The sequence below is a fragment of the Podarcis erhardii genome, assembly GCF_964252035.2.
Source record: "Podarcis erhardii genome assembly, chromosome: 14".
NCBI classification, from domain to species: domain Eukaryota; kingdom Metazoa; phylum Chordata; class Lepidosauria; order Squamata; family Lacertidae; genus Podarcis; species Podarcis erhardii.
The window spans coordinates 46,683,294-46,703,495 of record NC_138503.1 but is presented as its reverse complement, the minus strand read 5'-3'; the positions used below and the strand labels follow the sequence as shown (position 1 = coordinate 46,703,495).

General features: G+C 43.0%; 1 protein-coding gene across 12 annotated transcripts in view; it reads left to right on the top strand.

The window, feature by feature from the left end:
• The window catches only part of ATF7IP2 (activating transcription factor 7 interacting protein 2), a 30,399-nt gene that overhangs the window by 641 nt on the left and 9,556 nt on the right, over positions 1–20,202 (top strand). For 3 of the 12 annotated variants that reach the window (XR_014151049.1, XR_014151051.1, XM_081839719.1), the window contains exons 1-7: positions 7,133–7,416; positions 11,919–12,796; positions 14,289–14,443; positions 17,137–17,268; positions 18,283–18,354; positions 19,308–19,447; positions 19,689–19,756. Coding sequence is in view for 8 of the 12 variants with exons in the window: in XM_081839719.1 (XP_081695845.1) it covers positions 7,235–7,416; positions 11,919–12,796; positions 14,289–14,443; positions 17,137–17,268; positions 18,283–18,354; positions 19,308–19,447; positions 19,689–19,756 (1,627 nt within the window). In the remaining 4 variants the exon portion in view is untranslated. Of the gene's footprint in view, positions 1–3,653; positions 4,426–7,130; positions 7,417–11,918; positions 12,797–14,288; positions 14,444–17,136; positions 17,269–18,282; positions 18,355–19,307; positions 19,448–19,688; positions 19,757–20,202 lie in introns of those variants that run through there. The other 9 variants (XR_014151050.1, XR_014151052.1, XM_081839717.1 and 6 more) reach the window with 8 other exon arrangements.

The window sequence follows — 20,202 nt, the reverse complement described above, 5'->3', positions numbered from 1 at the left end:
ATGAACCCTAGCAACTGGGGATCCCTCCAGACTGGTGGTTTTCTGCACGTTTGTTCTGCAGTATATATAGAGTACACAAAGGGATGCGAGTGGCGCTGTGGTCTAAACCACTGAGCCTCTTGGACTTGTGGATCGGAAGGTCGGCAGTTTGAATGCCTGCAACAGGGTGAGCTCCCGTTGCTCTGTCCCAGCTCCTGCCAACCTAGCAGTTCGAAAGCATGCCAGTGCAAGTAGATAAATAGGTACCACTCCAGGGGGAAGGTAAAAGGCGTTTCCGTGCGGTTTGGTCATGCTGGGCACATGACCCGGAAAGCTTTCTGTGGACAAACGCCGGCTCCCTCGGCCTGAAAGCGAGATGAGCACCGCAACACCATAGTCGCCTTTGACTGGACTTAACCGTCCAGGTGGTCCTTTACCTTTTTTATATTTATAGTACATTAGTGGTAGATTTTACTGGGTTGTCCACGCATCATTCTGCTTTATTTCTGTAACTGTCCAATCACTGAACGCCACTTTCAATTCCTTATTTGCATATGTGCACCTGAGTGAAAACTATCTACAGTATCTACACCCTGCTGGTCCAGGGTGAGAACTTCAGTACATAACAAAACCTTTTGAGATTTTGCAAAGCTCAACAACTTCTGTGTCCGGATTTTCACTTTTTGAAATATGGCAACTCAAGTAACGTAATTATTTTATTTTTCTTGTAGTCGCACTGTAACACAAGCTTAAGAGAGAAACAAAGAAGAAAAAGCGCCCCAGATAGAAAACTCTTTCGCAGAAATGCCAGTGGATGGAATAGTGTTAATAGCAACATTACAGTACTCAGTAGGGCTGACTTCTGAGTAGATGCACATCGGATTTCCGTGTCAGGCTGTGCTTTAAAAATACACTGTAACATAGAAGCCTGCTGTGATTTGTACAAGCTAGAATCCAAGGTCAGCTTCTTATATTTACACAACAGAGAAAGGCAGCAGTAAACCCTGGAGAGGGATATTAATGGCAAAATCATAAGTCATAGATCATAAATTGTGGTTCCTTTCAGGAATTCTGATTTAGTCTGAAATTGCTTCTTCAAGGACCTGTACCTTTGCTTGGACACAGGTAAAAGTATTTTAATAATTTTTTTAAAAATCAGCAAGCATTTGCCACTCATCTAGGGGATGAAGCTCTGTTTTTATGCCCCTGCTGTTCTTAAAAAGCAAAAGTTAACAAATCTCTAATCTTGTTTACTATTCTTTGTGAACCAAGTGCCTAGATAAACTGCTTGCTTTTATTAGAGTGGCAGGTTATAAACTTGAGGAAAAGGCTGAAAGTTTCAGGTCAAAGTCCTGTGTACACTTATGTAAGCGTTTGCAGGAAGTGGGACTCACTTCTGAGTAAAACACACATACGGTAGGATTGGTGCTGTAGATTTCAACTCCTACTTATTTACTTCATTACTTCTTTTTAGAGAGAGTAAATTGGAATGATCAGGTAACAGAAAAGCAAGCAGAAAATGGGGAGGAGGGAAAAGCAGAAAACCGTACATATATAGTGAGTTGTTGCGATGGCTGAGAAGTTAATTTAGAACCCGAGGGTTGCAAAAAAAAGGGGGCAGAAGGTTGCAACAGATTATTATGCTAAAAGGGATGTGTTTAATCTGTGTATGAGAGTGCAGGTCGCTTTGTTGGAAATGTCAAGAGGTGTAATTAAGATGTCGGGACAAGGTCTAAAACGGGCATGGAAATGTTCGGCTCCATTTAAAAAGTTTTGTTTTCATGAAAGAGAGCCGGCGGTGGTGGAGTGCTTAAAGAGTGTCAGACTAAGACCTGGGAGGGACCAGGATTCGAATCCCCCACTTAGCTATTATGCTCACTGCATACCCTACAGCATTTCTCCAATTAAAATAGGGACGTCCTAAGGGAAAGTGGGACATTCTAGGATCAAATAAGAAACCTGGAAACCTTCTGTAAATCCAGGACTCTCCTCGGGAAAAAGGGATACTTGGGAGGATCTGTCACTGGGTGTGACCTTGGTCCAGTCGCTGCTTCTCTTGGCCTAACCTACCTCACAGGTTCAGGTGGATAGCCGTGTTGATCTGTCATAGTCATAATAAATAACAAGATAAAAGATGAAAACATATTTTTTAATAATTCCAGTGGCACCTTAAAGATCAACTAAATATAAGCTTTCAAGGTATGAGCTTTCGTGTGTAATAGACACTTCGGCAGATGCAAGGAACAAGTCATCACCAAATTTAAAGTGACTGTGGATAAGGACAAGTGGCAGAGTACAGGAAACCTTTTTGGAACTAAAATACCCACCTGATGAAGTTAAAAAAGGGATCCACAAAGCCAGACGGATACCCAGAGAGACCTTGCTGCAAAAAGAGAAAACAATAGACCACTAGTAATCACATACAGCTCTCAAGTTAAAACCATTCAATGCAACATCAGAGATTTGCAACATCTCTTAGATAATGACAGCTCTTTTCCCAAGCTCTGGGAGGAAAACCTTTCATTGTCTACAGAAAGCCACCCAATCTTAAACAGCTCCTCACACACAATTATACAACAATCAGACTTAACATGGACACTTGCACAAGAGCTTGCAATAAATCTAGATGCCAACTTTGCTGCCACATACACCCGGACAGCATCATTATTGGCCCCAATAACATCAAACATACCATCTCAAGCCGATTTAATTGTTCATCTTCCAACATTATATATGCTGTCAAATGCCAACAGTGCCCTTCAGCTCTCTATGTTGGACAAACAGGACAAACTTTACGACAAAGGATAAAAGGTAAAGGTAAAGGACCCCTGGCAGTTAAATCAAGACGTGAATGACTCTGGGGTTACAGAGCTCATCTCGCTTTCCTGGCTGAGGGAGCCGACGTTTGTCCGCAGACAGTTTTTCCAGATCATGTGGCCAGCATGACTAAGCTGCTTCTGGCAAAACCAGAGCAGCGCACAGAAACGCCATTTACCTTTCTGTTGGAGTAGTACCTATTTATCTACTTGCGCTGGGGTGCTTTCGAACTGCTAGGTTAGCAGGAGCTGGGACCGAGCAACAGGAGCTCACCCTGTTGCAGGGATTCGAACTGCTGACCTTCCGATCGGCAAGCCCTAGGCTCAGTGGTTTAGACCACAGCGCTACCCGCCAAAGGATAAATGGGCATAAATCAGGAATAATAAAACAAACCAATAGGAGAGCACTTCAATCTCCCACGACATTCTATGCAGGATCTTAAGAGTGGCTGTCCTATTGCAAAAGAATTTTAGAAATACACTTGAAAGAGAAGTTGCTGAATTACAACTCCTTACCAAACTAAAAACTATGGAGAGACCTGGTCTGAATAGAGATATTGGATTCATTTCCCATTATACATACTAAAGCTAATTTTGGTCATCTATCCCTTTAAAAATCCCTTGCCCTTCCCTGCGGAACCAACTGCTGTAACAGTCATCAGCAGCTTTAAGGTTGAAGCGGCATCTGACGAAGTCGAAGTGTGTATTCCACACGAAACCTCATACCTTGAAAGCTTATATTTAGTTGGAATTATTTTAAAAGATTTTTTCATCTTTTATCTTGTTATTTATTCTGACAACCTCACAGGGTTGTCATGGGAATGAAATGAGGAGGGAGAAAACCACATATGCAGAGAAGCCAGTGTGTTTATCAGCAAAACAAGAGTGCTCTTTATTTGCCAAGTTGGGTCCCATTAATCTCCAAGCCCATTTCGCACGTTCCAGGTCAGGAAATTTGAATTGGCCCCAAAGGATTGACGTGACTTTAAGTCGGTTCGCTTGAATAAATCTTTGCTCCTCTCTACCCCCTGGGCAACTGTAGCCACTGCCGGCCCTCTGCTGTGGATTTCTGCAATGCATACGTGTTCCCCACGTTCACACGTTACACGCGTATCAACAAGCCGCGGAAACCCCGCGTCTCAGTCTCGCCCACCCCCGATCCGAAGAAGATGCTGCTCTTTCTGGGCTTTCTCCCGCTCCAGCTGAATTATAGCCTGCGCTCGCCGCTGATTGGCTAAGGCGCTTGAGCGAGGAGGAGGAGGAGGAGGGCGGGGCAAGGCAGGAGACGACCGCTCCTGATTGGCCGAGCGGACGTTCTCCCCGGGCAAAACGAGGCTCAGCAAATAGCCAACGCTTTTAGCGAGGCGAGGATAGGAGAAGGATGCCTCGGCTTCTGATTGGACAGGGAGAACAATTGCTTGATGGTCTCCTTGCTTTAAGCGCCTGCGCGGTTACTTCCTCCGGTTGCTCCCCTTACCCCTCTCCTAACGCCACACGTGCCTTAGAACGATGGCGCCGCGAACGTTCTAACGGCCTCCAACGGCAGACGCGGCGCGAGAGGGCGGGGCGAGGCGCGAGAGAAAGAGAGCGCGGAGCCTCCGTTGAGCTCCTGCCGCGCCTGCGCAGACTGGTGAGTAAGTGGGGGAGGGGCGGTGTCTGTAGTTTTGTTTTTTTTTTGTTTTGTATTTATTTCACCGCGTTTATATCCCAACTTCTTTCGTCCAAGGAGCCCAAGGTGGCGTGCATGGTTTCTTCTCCGTTATTCCCCGTGTTATAAACACGACCACCCTGTGAGGTAGACTAGCCTGAGAGGGAGTGTCGCACCCAGTGAGCTTGGTCGAGAAATGAAATAAAATGTAAGTTTGTTCTGGGTATAAGCTTTGTATAAGAACAAACTTAGTTGGTCTCCAAGGTGCTACTGGACAGTTTTTTAATTTATTTCGACTGTGTCAGACCAACACAGCTACCTAACTGAATCTGAAATAATGTGTGTGTATATATATACATAAACATATGTAAATATATTTCTAGGGAGGGAAAATACGCTTCAGGTGGTAATAGAAATAATTATCATTATTTATTACCCAACCCTTTACCTTAAGAGCCTGGTTACGTGTGTAAGTATGCAATGTAGTCAAGTTTTATTAGTATTTGCTGCTAATTATTGTCATTCACAATAATTGGCATAAGACTCTTAAATATGCAGATTGGGGCCATGTGGGAAATGGTTGCTCCAGGAAGACAGGAATAAACCCCCCAAAATTGAAATAGACAATATTTTTTATTATTATTAATTGAATTTATTTAACACCCTATACCCTGAGGCCTCAGGGCAGTTCACAGAACAAAATCAAAACATAAAACCACAGAATCTATAATTGAAATAAAAGTGCCGCCCAGTGCCGCCACCCCGTATTTAAGACCTTCATTTAGCTTCCATGGATATGCAGTTAGATATAAAAGGTTTAAAACTCAACAGATTGTGGATCCGTTCAGATAATGCGTAGGTAAATAGGTGACGATGTTCCTGTTTATACTGCATGCATTAGATTTAATGTTTGTTTATTGCAGGGGACTCTGCAATAAAACTGGCAGTAATCTGGGAGGTTCAGGTCAAAGTCGCTGAGCCTTTTTTAGGAAGGAAAGTCCCATTTTCATGGGGTCCAGGACAGAAATATTCAACTTTTTTGGGGAGGAGCGAAAGCTGTTGAGCTTCTTTGGTGGGAGCCAGTGATCTACTACAGGCATCCAGTGATCTACCTGTTGGAAGTGCCTGGTTTATTCCATTTATATCCTACCTTTTTCCCCCTCAAGGTGGCATGCACAGAGTTATGGGTGATCATATCACAACACTCATTGTTTGTAAATAGTGTAGTATAGCCAGTCTATGCTTCCTTGCATGTACCGTTCACTTGGCCAGAACATGCACATTCCATTCCATTAGCTCTTTGATCAACACAGTTCATTATTAGTTCATCAACAGCATCCATTTTGTGGTGGTGGTCTTCAGCCATTTTAGGTCCATTCAAATCATACCATTAATTACAAAAGTAAGGCCTGGCAGCTTCTGGGTATACTACATCAGTTTATTTACAGGAGGTGATAATGAGATGCCTGTGTTTGGTAGATAAGAATGATATTATTCTTAGGATATTTTGCTTGAGCAAAAAGGCATACAGTGGTGCCTCGCAAGACAAAAATAATTCGTTCCGCGAGTCTCTTCATCTTGCGGTTTTTTCGTCTTGCGAAGCACCCCTATTAGCGGATTAGCGCTATTAGCGGATTAGCGGCTTAGAAAAAAGGGGAGAAAGCGAAAAAAATCGCAAGACTTTGTCTTGCGAAGCGCCTCGAAAAACAGAAAACCCTTTCGTCTAGCGGGTTTTCCGTCTTGCGAGGCATTCGTCTTGCGGGGCACCACTGTAAATTCAGATTATTTCTTATTGGCCAAGATGTTATTTGAGAGAATTTGCATAGAAATTTTTTAAAACACACACAGGTAATATCACTTATTTTTAGCACCATAGAGACCAAGTTGGAATTGAATGAGATTGATGTAGCTCGCAGAACCTGGAGAGAGCTATTAAAGGATGTGTATTGCAGGTGGGAGAGATCTGGAGCAGGTATTGGGAATATGAATACCAGATGACCTGTGGGGGTCAGGTTACCCCAGTTTCAAGTACCATTTAACAACCTGGACTTTGCTTTGGTTTTATAGGGAGATACTCACTTTTATTCACACATTTGCAACACACACAGGTGCCTGTATTGTTTTATCACGTTCCTCAAATATATTGTATAAACTACAGATGCTAGGATAGTGAATTGGTGTCGTTAATTTACTAATATGTGTCCTCCCAAAGGAGGCAGGAGTGGCAAGCAAGTGATAAAGCAACACAAATGCCTTTAAAACAATTGCAGCACAGGTGCAGACTATCAGGATTTAGTCAAGTAAGTCCTGTACAGTGGTACCTCAGGTTACATACGCTTCAGGTTACAGACTCCGCTAACCAGAAATAGTGCTTCAGGTTAAGAACTTTGCTTCAGGATGAGAACAGAAATCGTGCTCTGGCGGCGCGGCAGCAGCAGGAGGCCCCATTAGCTAAAGTGGTGCTTCAGGTTAAGAACAGTTTCAGGTTAAGAACGGACCTCCGGATCAAATTAAGTACTTAACCTGAGGTACCGCTGTAATTGAAATTGGTAGGGTTACGTTTCTAATTGGGCCTTTTCTTCTTGGGAATAGTTTGGGGGAGCATGAGGAAGCAAAAACTGGTTTTGGGAAAATCTAGGGCCCAAAGGAATTTGGTGTCTCATAAAATTATTCTCAGCTTGGGTTTTAATAGCCCTGTGAAGTTCTCAAGGTCACACCCATTCTTAATTGGTGATAACTTGCAGCTGGGCTTGCTTCCAGCTATCATCTCCTGAGTAGTTCTGGAAGAGTCATGAGTCCCGTCCCCTTTTTGGATTGGTGGGGGAATAAAGATGGGCTGTCCCCTTTTCAACATGATATAGAACATATTTCACCTTGCAATTTGTTGGCCTGTTGCCTGGTCACTAAATTGGGACGTGCCAAGCCCGTCTCTCGAGGAGCAGGCACTGCCAGCCTTGGTAAAAGAAGTGCATGGTAAGTTTAACTAGAGAAGTCTTGATTATTATTTTATTGTGTGGTAGTTCTGTAATTCCAATGTTTAAAACTTCTAATTTGTCCTATTTTGTGGAAATTCTACTGTGCATTGGAGCAGAGCAGTGGTTCACAAAGTAGGTGATGCCCCCCCCCCCCCGCTATGACCTAGGTAGGTGTAAATGACTCTGAAAAGCTGAAAAAATTGTCCAGTACCACCTTAGAGACCAACTAAGTATGTTCTGGGTATAAGCTTTCATGTGCACGCACACTTCTTCAGACAGGTAAAATGGATTAATCTGTTCCAGACTTATAAAAACAACCCCTAAAACAACAATTTAACATGAATTTTACTATCTAATGAGACCACTGATCCATAAAATGAAAACAATATTTGATGTACTGTACTATAAAATAAGACAGTATTGTAGATGATTAAAAAAAAAAAATCTTACTTGCACTGATGATAGTCATTGTTTGGATGTGGTGCTTTTATCCATTTCCACAGTCACAATCAATCAGTCAGTAGCTGAACTGGGTTCCACACAGTTACAAAAACAAATTGACCGAAAAAGCCTCAAAAACAAAAACGCAAAATAAATAGCAAAAACAAAGGTGCCAAACTTAATCCCTTCCGGAAGTCCGTTTGACTTCCAAAATGTTCAAAAATCAAGGCGCAGCTTCTGATTGGTGCAGGCGCCCCAGAAACAATAGCCAACAACCACATCGGATGTTCAGCTTCCAAAAAATGTTCAAAAGCTGGAACACTTATGTCCGGGTTTTCGGCATTTGGGAACCAAGGTGCCACTGTAATCCTTTTTATAGGGTAGGGCAGGTTAAGGGGCACTGGGGGGGGTTGAGTTTATAAATTAAGGAGTCAAAGGCCTCTAGAAGTTTGGGAACCACTGGATTACAGGATCTACGTGGCTGTTCCCCGATAGTTGTCTCTTGCTGTAAAAATCTGTGAATTCATGGGAAAAGACTGGTCCTAAATTCAGTGTTCTAGATTGCCGAGGCTTATGGTATAGAAACTTCTTTTTATTTTATTTTTATTAGGGATTTGCAAGCAGGATAAGTACTAAGGCACATTCCAGCTCCTGGGAAGCCCTGGTTGCTAAAGTTTTGAAATTGTACCCCTCCTGGTCTATAAGTCTGGGTGGTGGCAGTATTTATCTTTTGACTAAGTGGGCATTGGGACCAATATTTTTATATCTCACAAGTGGGGATTTGAACCCTCATCTCCCAGTTCCTAGTTCCACACTCAAATCACTGCACCCCACTGGCTTCCTAGAGGAGTACTGCTATGGGGTTACTCTTATCAATTAAGCAGGTAAATAAATAAATTTAGTTTTGCTGGTTCCGTGCTGTGGAATGCTGTTCCACCAGAGACTTGGTAAGCATCCTAGCTGTTGACTTTCAGGCATCTCTTAAAGACCTTTTGATGTCAACAGGCCCTTGCTGCTGTTTTGATTTTTGGTTAACCAGTCTCCTTAATGGTTATCTGTAGTTTTATTTTTTAACATGGGGTAGTATGTTTTCACATTGTGCGCCACCTTTATATTTTATGATGTAGCAGGGTGGAGAAATAAATAAAGATTTGAATGGCAGCCACTACCAGAGAGCCAGAATTGTTTGAGAATTATCCTGGTTGTGGTGAACGTTTATACTTTGTTTGTTTGTTTGTTTGTTTGTTTGTTTGTTTGTTTACTTAATGGTGAAGGCCTCTAGGAGAGTGTACAGGAGGGTTTGGGCAGCCTAGTGTCTTACATGTTTTGGGACTTCCATCAGCATACCGGAAGATGGTTTGTAACTCGAAGTATAGTTGGCCTGGCGCTATTAATCCTTCATATCACTGTTAAATGAAGGCTGTTAGAAAAAGACAACCCCTCTTTCTCTCTCAGGCCTGGTAGCTGCTTATATTTGCCCGACCTGAATTCCTAACGGAAGCCCCTCATAGCTGCTGAGCTTGCATGCCAGAGGAATGGGCCTCCCTTGTTTAGAGATAACGCGGCTGTAATATATTGGGAGGACTCCAGGATTAAATGCATTTTAGGCACGCAGCCCAAACCATGGGATCTTAATGTCTGGTGTGATTAATTTGGCAATTGGATTTTGCAATTGCGCCTAATGCATATAAACCTCTAGAATTTGACCCAGAATTTGAGCCTCAACACAAACCAGGAACAGCAATGCTGTTGGATTGGCTAGACTGGGGTCTTTCTCTTGGCTGTTGTCTCTGGAGCTCCTGGAAGCTGAATCGAAGCGGGTGCCATCTGTTCTCTGGGTATGATGTTGTACTTCTGCATAGGTTGCCTGCTGTTTAATAAACCCTAGACTTTCTCACTTGTGTGTCTTGCGTTTGTTTTTGAACCCCTGAAGAAAAAGAACCCCCTTGCCTTTGACAAGACATTAGCCCAAGCATTGGCTAAGAGCACAGTGGGAATTGTAATTCAACAACATCGGACAGGCACACAGTTGGGGAATTGTTGGCAAAGTGGATTTATGGGCAGAGAGGGATATGTGCCCTCTCCAGATGCCTTCTTGTAGAGTTGTATCAATTCTCTTTCGTGTGGTCTGAATTCCCATTCCCAATTACACAAGCTGAAGTCAATATTAACATATGAAACACAGAAGGAAACAGCCACCAAATGAATTGCCAAATAAGGGAGTCCACTTCTCAAGATGCTGGTAACTTAATGGTGACTTAGTTTTTCTTAGCAGACCAATGTGTTTCAGCCAAAAGGCTACCTTCAGGGGATTTCTATTAAAGAGGCATAATAGGAATGTTGGTGTAATGCAAACAGTGGGTTAAATTACACAGTGCTTGGGCTTATGTCCTGAGGAGCACCCCCCCCCCAAAAAAAATAAATCAATCTGGATGTTCAGAGATAAGGTGCCAGGTGCACTGTTACCATAGCAACACCAGCAGGGTTGAGTGTATGACTTGCTGAGTCGTTCATCCTCCCATTGTTTCAGGAAAAATAGAGACAGATCTAATAATTTCAAGGGCACTGCTTTCATGATGTCCTGTTTGCATGTCGGGATTTTGCATAGCAGCGTTAGCTAGCATGGTGATGATGTTAGTGGATCTCTGTACATATGTATCTTTACTTCAGAGACCAGAACTGTTTATAGTAGGCAGTAGTGTTTAGATTTGTCTTGTGTCGGCGACAAGAAACATTGTTACTTTGAGCTGCGTCCGAGAGGAGCATTCCCCTTAACTGGGGACTCTGGAGGAAGCTGTTTTGCAGGAGAAGGATATCTCTGAAGACTCTGCTGGGGCTCTGCATGCTCTGAGGTGTGGTGAACTACCAAGTTACTCCCACAAGTAACCAACAAGGAACACCTGCGGAACATAGTATTAATTCCATATATACAGTGGTACCTCGGTCTAAAAACAGTCCTGTTAACAAACAATTCTGGCAACGCACTCCATAAGACCGGAAGTAGGTGTTCTGGCTAGCGAACTTTGCCCCGGAAGACGAACAGAAGCCGACCGGTGGAATGGCACCGGTGGTGGGAGGCCTCATTGGGGAAGGCACGCCTCAGTTTAAGAACACTTTAGGTGTAAGAACAGACTTCTGGAACGAATTAAGTTCGAAAACGGAGGTACCACTGTATAAACATCCATCAAATAGCTCCAAACTTAAAACAACAACCACCAAGTTAAATGTCCAAAAAGGCAAGTTAAAGCATAAGTGGTAACCATGGTTTGTTCTTGGCATACTGCTCATGGTTTGAGGAAACTAGCATGAGCCTGGGTTCAGATGTAATGGCAAGTTTCCAGTTATGGGCACCTTGGTTTTAAGAAGCACATTGATGAGCTGAAACGCTTGTGGAGGATGGTGTGAGAAATGAGGATGTTTCTTTTTCACATAAACCACAAAAGTACCCAATTCTTACAAGGGCAACCAAGATGATCAAGGGTCTGGATAGCAAGCCTTACAAAGAACGGTTGAGGGAACTTGGGTATGTTTAGCCTGGGAAAGAAGAGACTGAGAAGGAGATATGATAGCCATCTTCATATATGAAAAGGGCTGTTGAATGAAACATTGGAGCAAGCTAGTTTTCTCCTTCTTCAGAGAGTAGGACCCGTAATAATGGCTTCAAGTGACAAGAAAGGAGATTCCAACTAAACATCCGGAAGAACTTCTTGACAGTAAGAGCTTTTTGACAGTGGAACGGACTTGGGAAGTTGCAGACTCTGCTTCCTTGGAGGTTTTTAAGCAGAGGTTGGATGGCCATTTGTCATGAATGCTTTAGCCGAGATTCCTGCATTGCAAGGGGTTGTATCAGATGACCCTTGGAGTCGCTTGCCACTCTACAGTTCTGTGATTAATAATAGTGTGTGGTGTGCACACAGGCCTCTGATATATTGAACTGACTGCATTTAAATCTGGTGTAGGTTTAAATTAAATGTAGGTTACCTGATTCAAACTTTAATTAGCATCTTAAGGAAAATAATGTTTGATCTCGACTCATAAGATGTAATTGTTGTGTTTTAGGGTGCAAGAAATTAATCCAAACATGGATGTCAAAAAGCCCTTGCGTGCCAAAAAGACGATGACTCCAAGCGCCCGAAAGCAAGTGAAGATGCTGCGTGAAATGAAGGCTGTCCAAGCAGCAGAAAAAATGGCAAATAGTACCTCCGCTGTGTATAATCATGTTCATTTAAAAACGGCTGAAACAAGTGGCTTAAGTCAAAAGTCTCTGAAAGAACCTAACCTTCAACCGAAATCGAAAGAAACTCTGTTGCACCCTCCAACATTAAAGGAGTCCATAACCAATTTAGTTGTTAATTCTGAAATGAAGGCTGTCCAAGCAGCAGAAAAATCGGCAAATGGTACCTCCGTTGTGGATAATCATGTCCATTTAAAAAGGTCTGAAACAAGTGGCTTAAGTCGGAACTCTCTGAAAGAACCTAACCTTCAACCGGAATCAAAAGAAACTCTGTTGCACCCTCCAACATTAAGGGAGCCCGTAACCAATTTAGTTGTTAATTCTGAAATCAGTATTTATAACAGTAGCCGTGAAGGATCCCAGGATCTTCCCTACAAGGTTTGCACTGAAGACTCTGATTTGGAGCAATTTCTGAATGCTGGAGCCTTACAGGATCTACTGTATTATTACCTTCAAAAAGAACCCAGTTCCTCATCGCATAAGCCGGTGGAAGTACACTTGAACTCTGAGCCGCTTGCCCAGCTTTCTGGCCAATCGGAACATGAGCTTTCAGTGACTTCTCCTATGCGCAAGATCCCTGCCTTAGAAAAGATAACCGAAATAAAAGATGAACCACTTGTTAAGCAAACCATGCCAGTATTGGAACAGGAAGGCGACAGATTCCAGTTGCTTGAGAAAAATACTAATTCTTCAGTACGGCCAGGTAATCATTTTTTTAAATTATTGTTTTTACAATCATTAAGATAGTGTATCTCAGCGGGTGGCGCTGTGGGTAAAACCTCAGCTCCTAGGACTTGCCGATCGCATGGTCAGCGGTTCGAATCCCCGCGGCGGGGTGAGCTCCCATCGTTCGGTCCCAGCTCCTGCCCACCTAGCAGTTCGAAAGCACCCTTAAGTGCAAGTAGATAAATAGGTACCGCTGTATAGCAGGAAGGTAAACAGCGTTTCCGTGTGCTGCTCTGGTGCCGGTTTGCCGGAGCAGCTTCGTCACGCTGGCCACGTGACCCGGAAGTGTCTGCGGACAGCGCTGGCTCCCAGCCTCTAGAGTGAGATGAGCGCACAACCCTAGAGTCTGTCAAGACTGGCCCATACGAGCAGGGGTACCTTTACCTTTACCTTTACCTTTACCTTTATCCTCTCAGGGCAATGTAGAGTAAATGTAACCAAAAGAGCTAAACACAAAGAACGGTAGATAAATTTGAAATGGGGGGGGGGGGGGATACAAAATAGGATACTCATAACAGAGACTCATTCATCCGGCTGGGAGAATTGTTAGAACAAAAATGTCTTTGGTTGTTCCAGAAGGTGCAGATAATGGACGCCTGTCTTATCTCATTACGGATGTAGGGCTGGGTGATATATCATCCAAAACCGGCTTGAAGTCCATATTGTGATACTGGCTTCATAGTTTTTGACCTGACAATACATTATGAATCACGGTGTGTGCGCTATGGAAAAATCAGTGTGGGGAAAACCATGAAGGCTGCCTTGTGTCACCATAACCACTTCCTGTCCACAATGCTCACTATTCACATGGAATACAGCTCAAGAAATCGTTGCTTAAGCTTTAGAAGACCAGATTTTGATGCTAAATGGTGGCCACTTGCGAAATTTCCCTCCTGTTGCCTCTTTCCAAGAGTGAGTGTGATGAGGCGGTTGCAGAAGACACTGTGCAGTTCATTTTAATCAAGTGAAATGACACAGTTGCTTAACTTCAGAGTGTTGGCGTGACTGAGATCACAGTACCATTTCAGGCCCCGTTCATTTCTGCATAAACTAGAAAACTGCAGCCTTCTTTAAAGTTTGAACCCTTCTTATATAACTCTGCTCCAAAGCTTTCAGGGGGGTGGGTAGGTGTTTGCTCTTGGCTTGTATGGGATTTTTAAAAATATAACTTACTGCAAAAGTTGCCTACTTCTTCAAAAACTAGAGCGAAAAACTTATTGCAGTACTGATTCAGCTTCACAAAAATCTGTTGCAGTGCATTGCTGATGTGATATAGTGGTTAGATTGTCCGATTAGGACCTGTGATAGCAGACTTTAAAGCTCACTGGGTCAGTTGGTGTCCCTCGGCTTAACCTACATAGTGTTGTTATGAGGATAAAATGGGGAGGGGGAGAACCATGTACTCCTTGGACAGAAAAGTGGTATATAAATGTTGTAGTGGTAGTGGCAATGTTTTCCAGATTTCTTAGGGAATCCCTTCTGTCTCCTCAAAGATGGGGCTCCGAGGAAAAGGAAAATTTCAGAAACTAATGAAGGCATCTTTTCCAAATGCATCAAGAAATCCGATGAAGACAGAAAGGTTGGCGACAAAAGCTCAGAGAAAAGACGTATTGCATTGGAACAAGTGAGTTGCTTTGTATGAGAAGCCACTGCAGTTGTGCTGAAATAATGAAATTAAAGCAGGGTTGAGAATGGAAAACTGTTCTGGGTGTGTGGCTTGTGCTGTTCTGGTCATCCTAAGCGTGCTCTTGGACTGATTTTTTATTTTTTTAAAAATGCCGGGACTGAAATGTCTTGATAGTTTTGAGTTGTTCATTTCAGCCTTGCGTAACTACTGCTATTTTTGTTTTGATAGCTCACTTCAAGCCCTCCTGGGGCTGGACAAGTCCAAAGGTAATGCTGCACATGGCAGTGATGTTGGTGTGTAAATTGCGGTTGGGAATCTCCCACCAAACTTAAGCCTTGCATCAGGGCTGCCAGCCCAGATCTAGTCCTGGATACAGCCGATTACCTCCGTTTCTAGCCTGAAAGCTCATAATGAGTAACAAAAGATTTTTATTTCTTAACTAAAACTCTTTAATCAAAGCTTTAATTTGCTGTCTGATCCAGGGGTACCAAGTATTTCTAGCAGGCATTACTATTACTATTGCTATTAATTGAATTTATTCCCTGCCCTTCACCATCGTCCCACACAATTAAGAATAGTTAAAGCACATTACAGTCACAAGAATATGGTGGGTTCTGAAAACGCACATCTCCAGTAAAGAGGTGTGTTTTCATTTGCCCAAAGCAAAGTTGTTATCACTGAACTATGGCCCTTTCCCACTGAAATGCACAGGGAAGTGCCGTAGCCCAGGTCAGAATGTGCCTTTCTGCATTGTATCCTTTTCTCTGTATTTCTGTTCTCTTATTCTTTTGCTTTTCAGTTAACCAAAGCAGGACCATCAGTAATAAGCAAAGAGGGCACATAGCTCTCCTTGACCCCAGTAACAGAGCTGATAGGCTGATACCATGTCAATTAGAGACTGACCAGAGCCAGTGGAAGGTGATTGACAACTTGATAAGATAAGGGGAGTTTTAGGTAAACAACTCCAAATATGGGGTGTCCAGTTGGAAGCCCAGGTAAAGAGTCCATGAATATTGCAGAGATGATAAGGGCATGAGAGCATGTATTCTGAATGCTATATAGATGCCTTGAATTATGTACAGTGGTACCTTGGTTCTTAATCCATTCCAAAACCAAGGTGCACTTTCCCATAGAAAGTAATACAAAACAGATTGATCCATAAAATGAAAACAATAATTGATGTACTGTACTATAATATAAGAAAGTATTGTAGATAAAAATACTGTAAAATTTAAAAAAAAATATTACTTGCACTGATGATAGTCATTGTTTGGAGGGCCTGCAAGACAGAGCTGTTCCTCCTGGCCTTTGGTTTGGACTCAGTCTGACCCTTATGTTTTCCCTCCCCTTACAGTTTTGATCTATGGGCTACTTTTAAAATGAGGCTGCATTTTAACCTGTATTTTAAATTGGTCCCCCCCCCCCAGTTATGTTTTTATTGTAATTTTACTGGTGTTAGCTGCCCTGAGCCCGGCTCTGGGCGGGGTATAAATAAAATTAATTTATTATTATTATTATTATTATTATTATTTATTATTTATCCATTTCTGCATTCACACAATCAATCAATCAGCTGAACTGGGTTCCACACAGTCACAAAAACAAATGAACCGAAAAAGCCTCAAAAACGCAAAATGAATAGCAAAACCAAAACTGCCAAATACAATGGTACCTTGGTTCTTTAACTTAATCCGTTCCAGAAGTCCACTTGACTTCCGATCTGTTCGAAAACGAAGGCTCAGCTTCTGATTGGTGCAGGCACCCCGGAAACAATAGCTGACAGCCGCACCGGACATTCGGCTTCCAAAAAACATTTGAAAACCGAAACACTCCACTGGGACTTCCAACACGACTTTCCCTTGATTGGGAAAGGACCAGGTGTAATTTTCAGAGCTTCCTTTTAAAGGGTAACAGTGTACGCTGTTGTTGGCACTGGACTGTACATTAAGAACTCTGTCTCTATCTGATCCTGGACAAGAATTTCCCCAGTTTTTTCGGGGGGGGGGGCAGCTGCATCTACACCCTCCTCTGCATGTGTGGCAGAGGAGGGTGCATACAGAAGTCCTTGGCCCAAATCCAAATAGCTGCTTGAGGCATTTGAGTTTTAGCCTCTCCAGTTACATGGTGTGGAACACGCTTTCAGCAGAGATTTTGCAGGTATCCTCGCTTTTGACTTTCAGACTTATTTAAGCTGGCAGGCCTTTATCACAGTTTGTTTGTTTGATCAGCCAATCTCACCTTAATGATTAGCTGCAGCTTTATTTTAATTTTTTTTAATGGTGTTTGTTTTATGCTAAGGATGATGTGATGCTAATGAACCGCTTCAGTTGATCAAAATCCACAAGGACTTTTGCACATGACTTTGGGCAGCTTGACCTCTGTATTTACGTATGCATCATTTTTTTAAAAAAGTATTCCATGTATTCAGGCAACCCGGGTGCATGGAGTTTGTTGCATGGCTCTTTGGATCCTGGCCTCAGTGCATGTTGGATGCCTGTGAAGCTGTGGTTCGGGGTGAGCAACTGAAGGTGTTGCAGGAAAAAGTTTTATTTGTGTTGGACTTGTTGCTTACTGCCATGCAAAAGGTGCTGTGCGTCGAGTCAGAGCTTTTAAAACTTCCCGCTTTTTAAGAATTTCTTGATTTAAAGAGTGCATGCTTATTTGTGTTGTCCCCCCCCCCCCCATTGTAGGTCAAATGCTTTATTCAAAGTCAGCTGGACAAGTCAATGAAAACCTTGGATCACAGGCTCGAACTTCTAAAGCAAAGAATCGACCACACGCAGTGCCTCCGGAAGCATGAAGCGATAGCTATTAAAATTGTAGTAAGGCACTGTTTCATTTTAAAAGCCTTGTCTGTCAGTCATGGTTTAATACATGAAAATTATAGGACACAAACATATGCACAAGCAGGTTTTTTATTTTATTTTACTGGAGCCTGTCGTGTCTCTAAGAGGCTGGCATCAGAAGCTGGTGTTATCAGGCATTTGCCAAGGCCCATATCCCGACAAGAGGTTCTTTGATGACCTCTGGCTCTGCTTTTCCTCCCTGCTGTCACTGCCTGTCCCTCTGCCTTCTCTGAGTGTTCAGTGGCAGAAGCAAGGCAGAAGAGGAGGGAGCATTTTGCCAAGGGCCCCTGCAAAACCTGGAGCCAGCACGTTATATATCTGTATATAGAAATATGACCCATAAGTCACATGTTGTAGAGATCCCACTGCTGGCTGCTGTTAGACTTGTCAGTTTAACCCATGGTGTACAAATGTCTGACACCTTGCATGCAGCTGAGACCCTCTACTTGGCATGTTAAAGTGGCACAGGAAAGGGTGCTGGCCTGCCAGGGTGGCTGAGGGATATGCAAAGAGGACTTAAGGGGGAGGGAGTTTTAGGAGTGGGCAGTTCAGGAGCAGAGGGTTAAAGAAGTAAGGCAGAGAAGGGAGCAGTAAGTCAGGGAAGCAACACTAAGGAGGAACAGAGAGCAAGTGCAAATAAACCTTTTTGTATGGCAAAGAGGGTAGCAGAGTCTCTTTGTGGTTGCCATAAAAGGGCTGAGAGGAAGGGATGATTGACTTGCAGTTGGCGCAAGCAGTTTGGTGGTGGGATTCCTTTTCAGACACTAGGAAAAGGGGAAGTAGCAACTCGGGACATTCCGTCAGATTTGTTAGAAGCCATTGGTCATTGCAAAAACACAAATGATGTTAGAAGTACATCCTTGAGCCTACTAGCCAAACCCTTAGCTCCAGATATTTAGAGTTGCTTCAGTGCAACTGTGAATGTTGCTCCCCTTGTTCTAAAGTTTTTCTGCAGGCCAATGCAAGCTCTTCTTTCTCTTTCTCTTGCAGAAGAAAATCTCTAGGCTTGACAGACGCATTGATGCTGTAATAACAAGACAGAAGAGAGAATCATCTAGAAAAGTAAGCATGCTACAGCACTATACAGTGGTACCTCGGGTTAAGTACTTAATTCGTTCCGGAGGTCCGTTCTTAACCTGAAACTGTTCTTAACCTGAAGCACCACTAGCTAATGGGGCCTCCTGCTGCCGCCAGAGCACGATTTCTGTTCTCATTCTGAAGCAAAGTTCTTAACCTGAAGCACTATTTCTGGGTTAGCGGAGTCTGTAACCTGAAGTGTATGTAACCCGAGGTACCACTGTATTATACTACAACACTCCATCATCGACAGAAACAACTATTGCTAAGCCATTTTCCCAGTGTCTTAATTCTCTTGAGCTCAGAAACTGCTGCAGTGTCTCAAGGTGACCAGTGCAACACAGTCAAATGCATGCACTGTAATACCATATGTGTTTGAGTATGACTGGTTAGGCGTGCAGAAGGGAATCTGCAATGGATTCTGCGCCTTGAAAAAGAAGTTCTGGCTTCACTTTCTAACAGAGTGCTTGACAGGCCACTGCAGGGAGGTTCGAATTTTAAAATGTGAAGGGGTTGAGTTGCCTTCTAGGGAAACTAGCAGTGCAGCAGATGACAACAACAAAGCCTTTATTTATTTTTTTGTGGTGGGGTAAGGTTTTAAGAACAGTGGAGAGCAGCTCCTGTGTCGGCTTTCACAACCCGATGTTCTTCACAGGCAAACTGAATGAAGCAGTGGTCTGTGGGGACCCATGATCTAATGGGTTTAAGTCAAAAGTTTCAGGTGAGCATCAGGAAAAGCTTCTTGACAGTGGGGCCCAGATGCTTACTGATGGGGAACAGAAATAAACTTTAGTCAGCATGTGAGAGAACACAACAGTTACACTGGCTTTAATACCAGCAAGAAGAAGATGTTTCCTTTATGAAGGAGCCTGATTAGTCATACTGGAATATGTGGAATAGCACAGTGTACAAGTTATTTTTTTCTCTTTCCTTCCCAGGCCCTCCCTACAAGACCACCTTTGCAAATTGAAATAATAAATTGCCCCAGCCCTCAACATAGCAATGCAAACAGCATGCCAGCACCGTCAAAAGAGAAGCCATCCAATCTTAACAAAACTATCCCTAAAAACACAGAAAGGTAAGTCTCCCCATCAGCACGGCAGCTGTCCTTGTTCATTTGCTGCATGCTTGGGAAGTGCAAGTATTGGTCCATGAAAAGCAGGCTTACATTACTGTTCTCTGCATTTAGCAACACACGTGCTATAACACCTACTTCCCCCATTATTCATTTCACAAGTAAGACTTTGTTGCCTTAAGTGGAGGGGCTGGGTTCTTTTACATTTCTGCACAATCTATTTTGTATTCTTTTTTTTAATCAGCTCTGAAGACATTATATGCCTTTCTTGGGGGGAAAAAAGCTCAGACGTGGGAACAGTGAATCCTACAGGTACATGAAACTAAATTCTCCTTTCCCCTATTTTAAAAAAACTTTTCAACAGTATGAGTCTTGTTTCGCAGCTGATTATTAGGTTATGTGTTATATATGCACACCATCTGCAAAGCACAATTAGCATGGTTCGAGAGGCAGAATAATACTCTTTCATAGAATTGTAGAGTTGCATGGTACTTGTAAGAGTGTAAGTCCCATTGATTGCCTCGTCAACCACATTAATCCTTTGACTCAGCTTGGCTGTCAAACTTGGCGGGCAGCTCCTGGGCAAAATTGCAGATTCATTTGGACATAATTTGATGCCAGAGTTTGGCAATACGTGATTGAGCTCAGAAAGAAGACACGTCATGGTACATCTGCAAAACCAGATGCCTTCATCTGCCCCACCAGCAGTAAAACACGTTTCTCCTATATTGGTCTCTACAGCCAAAGCAGGCACTGTA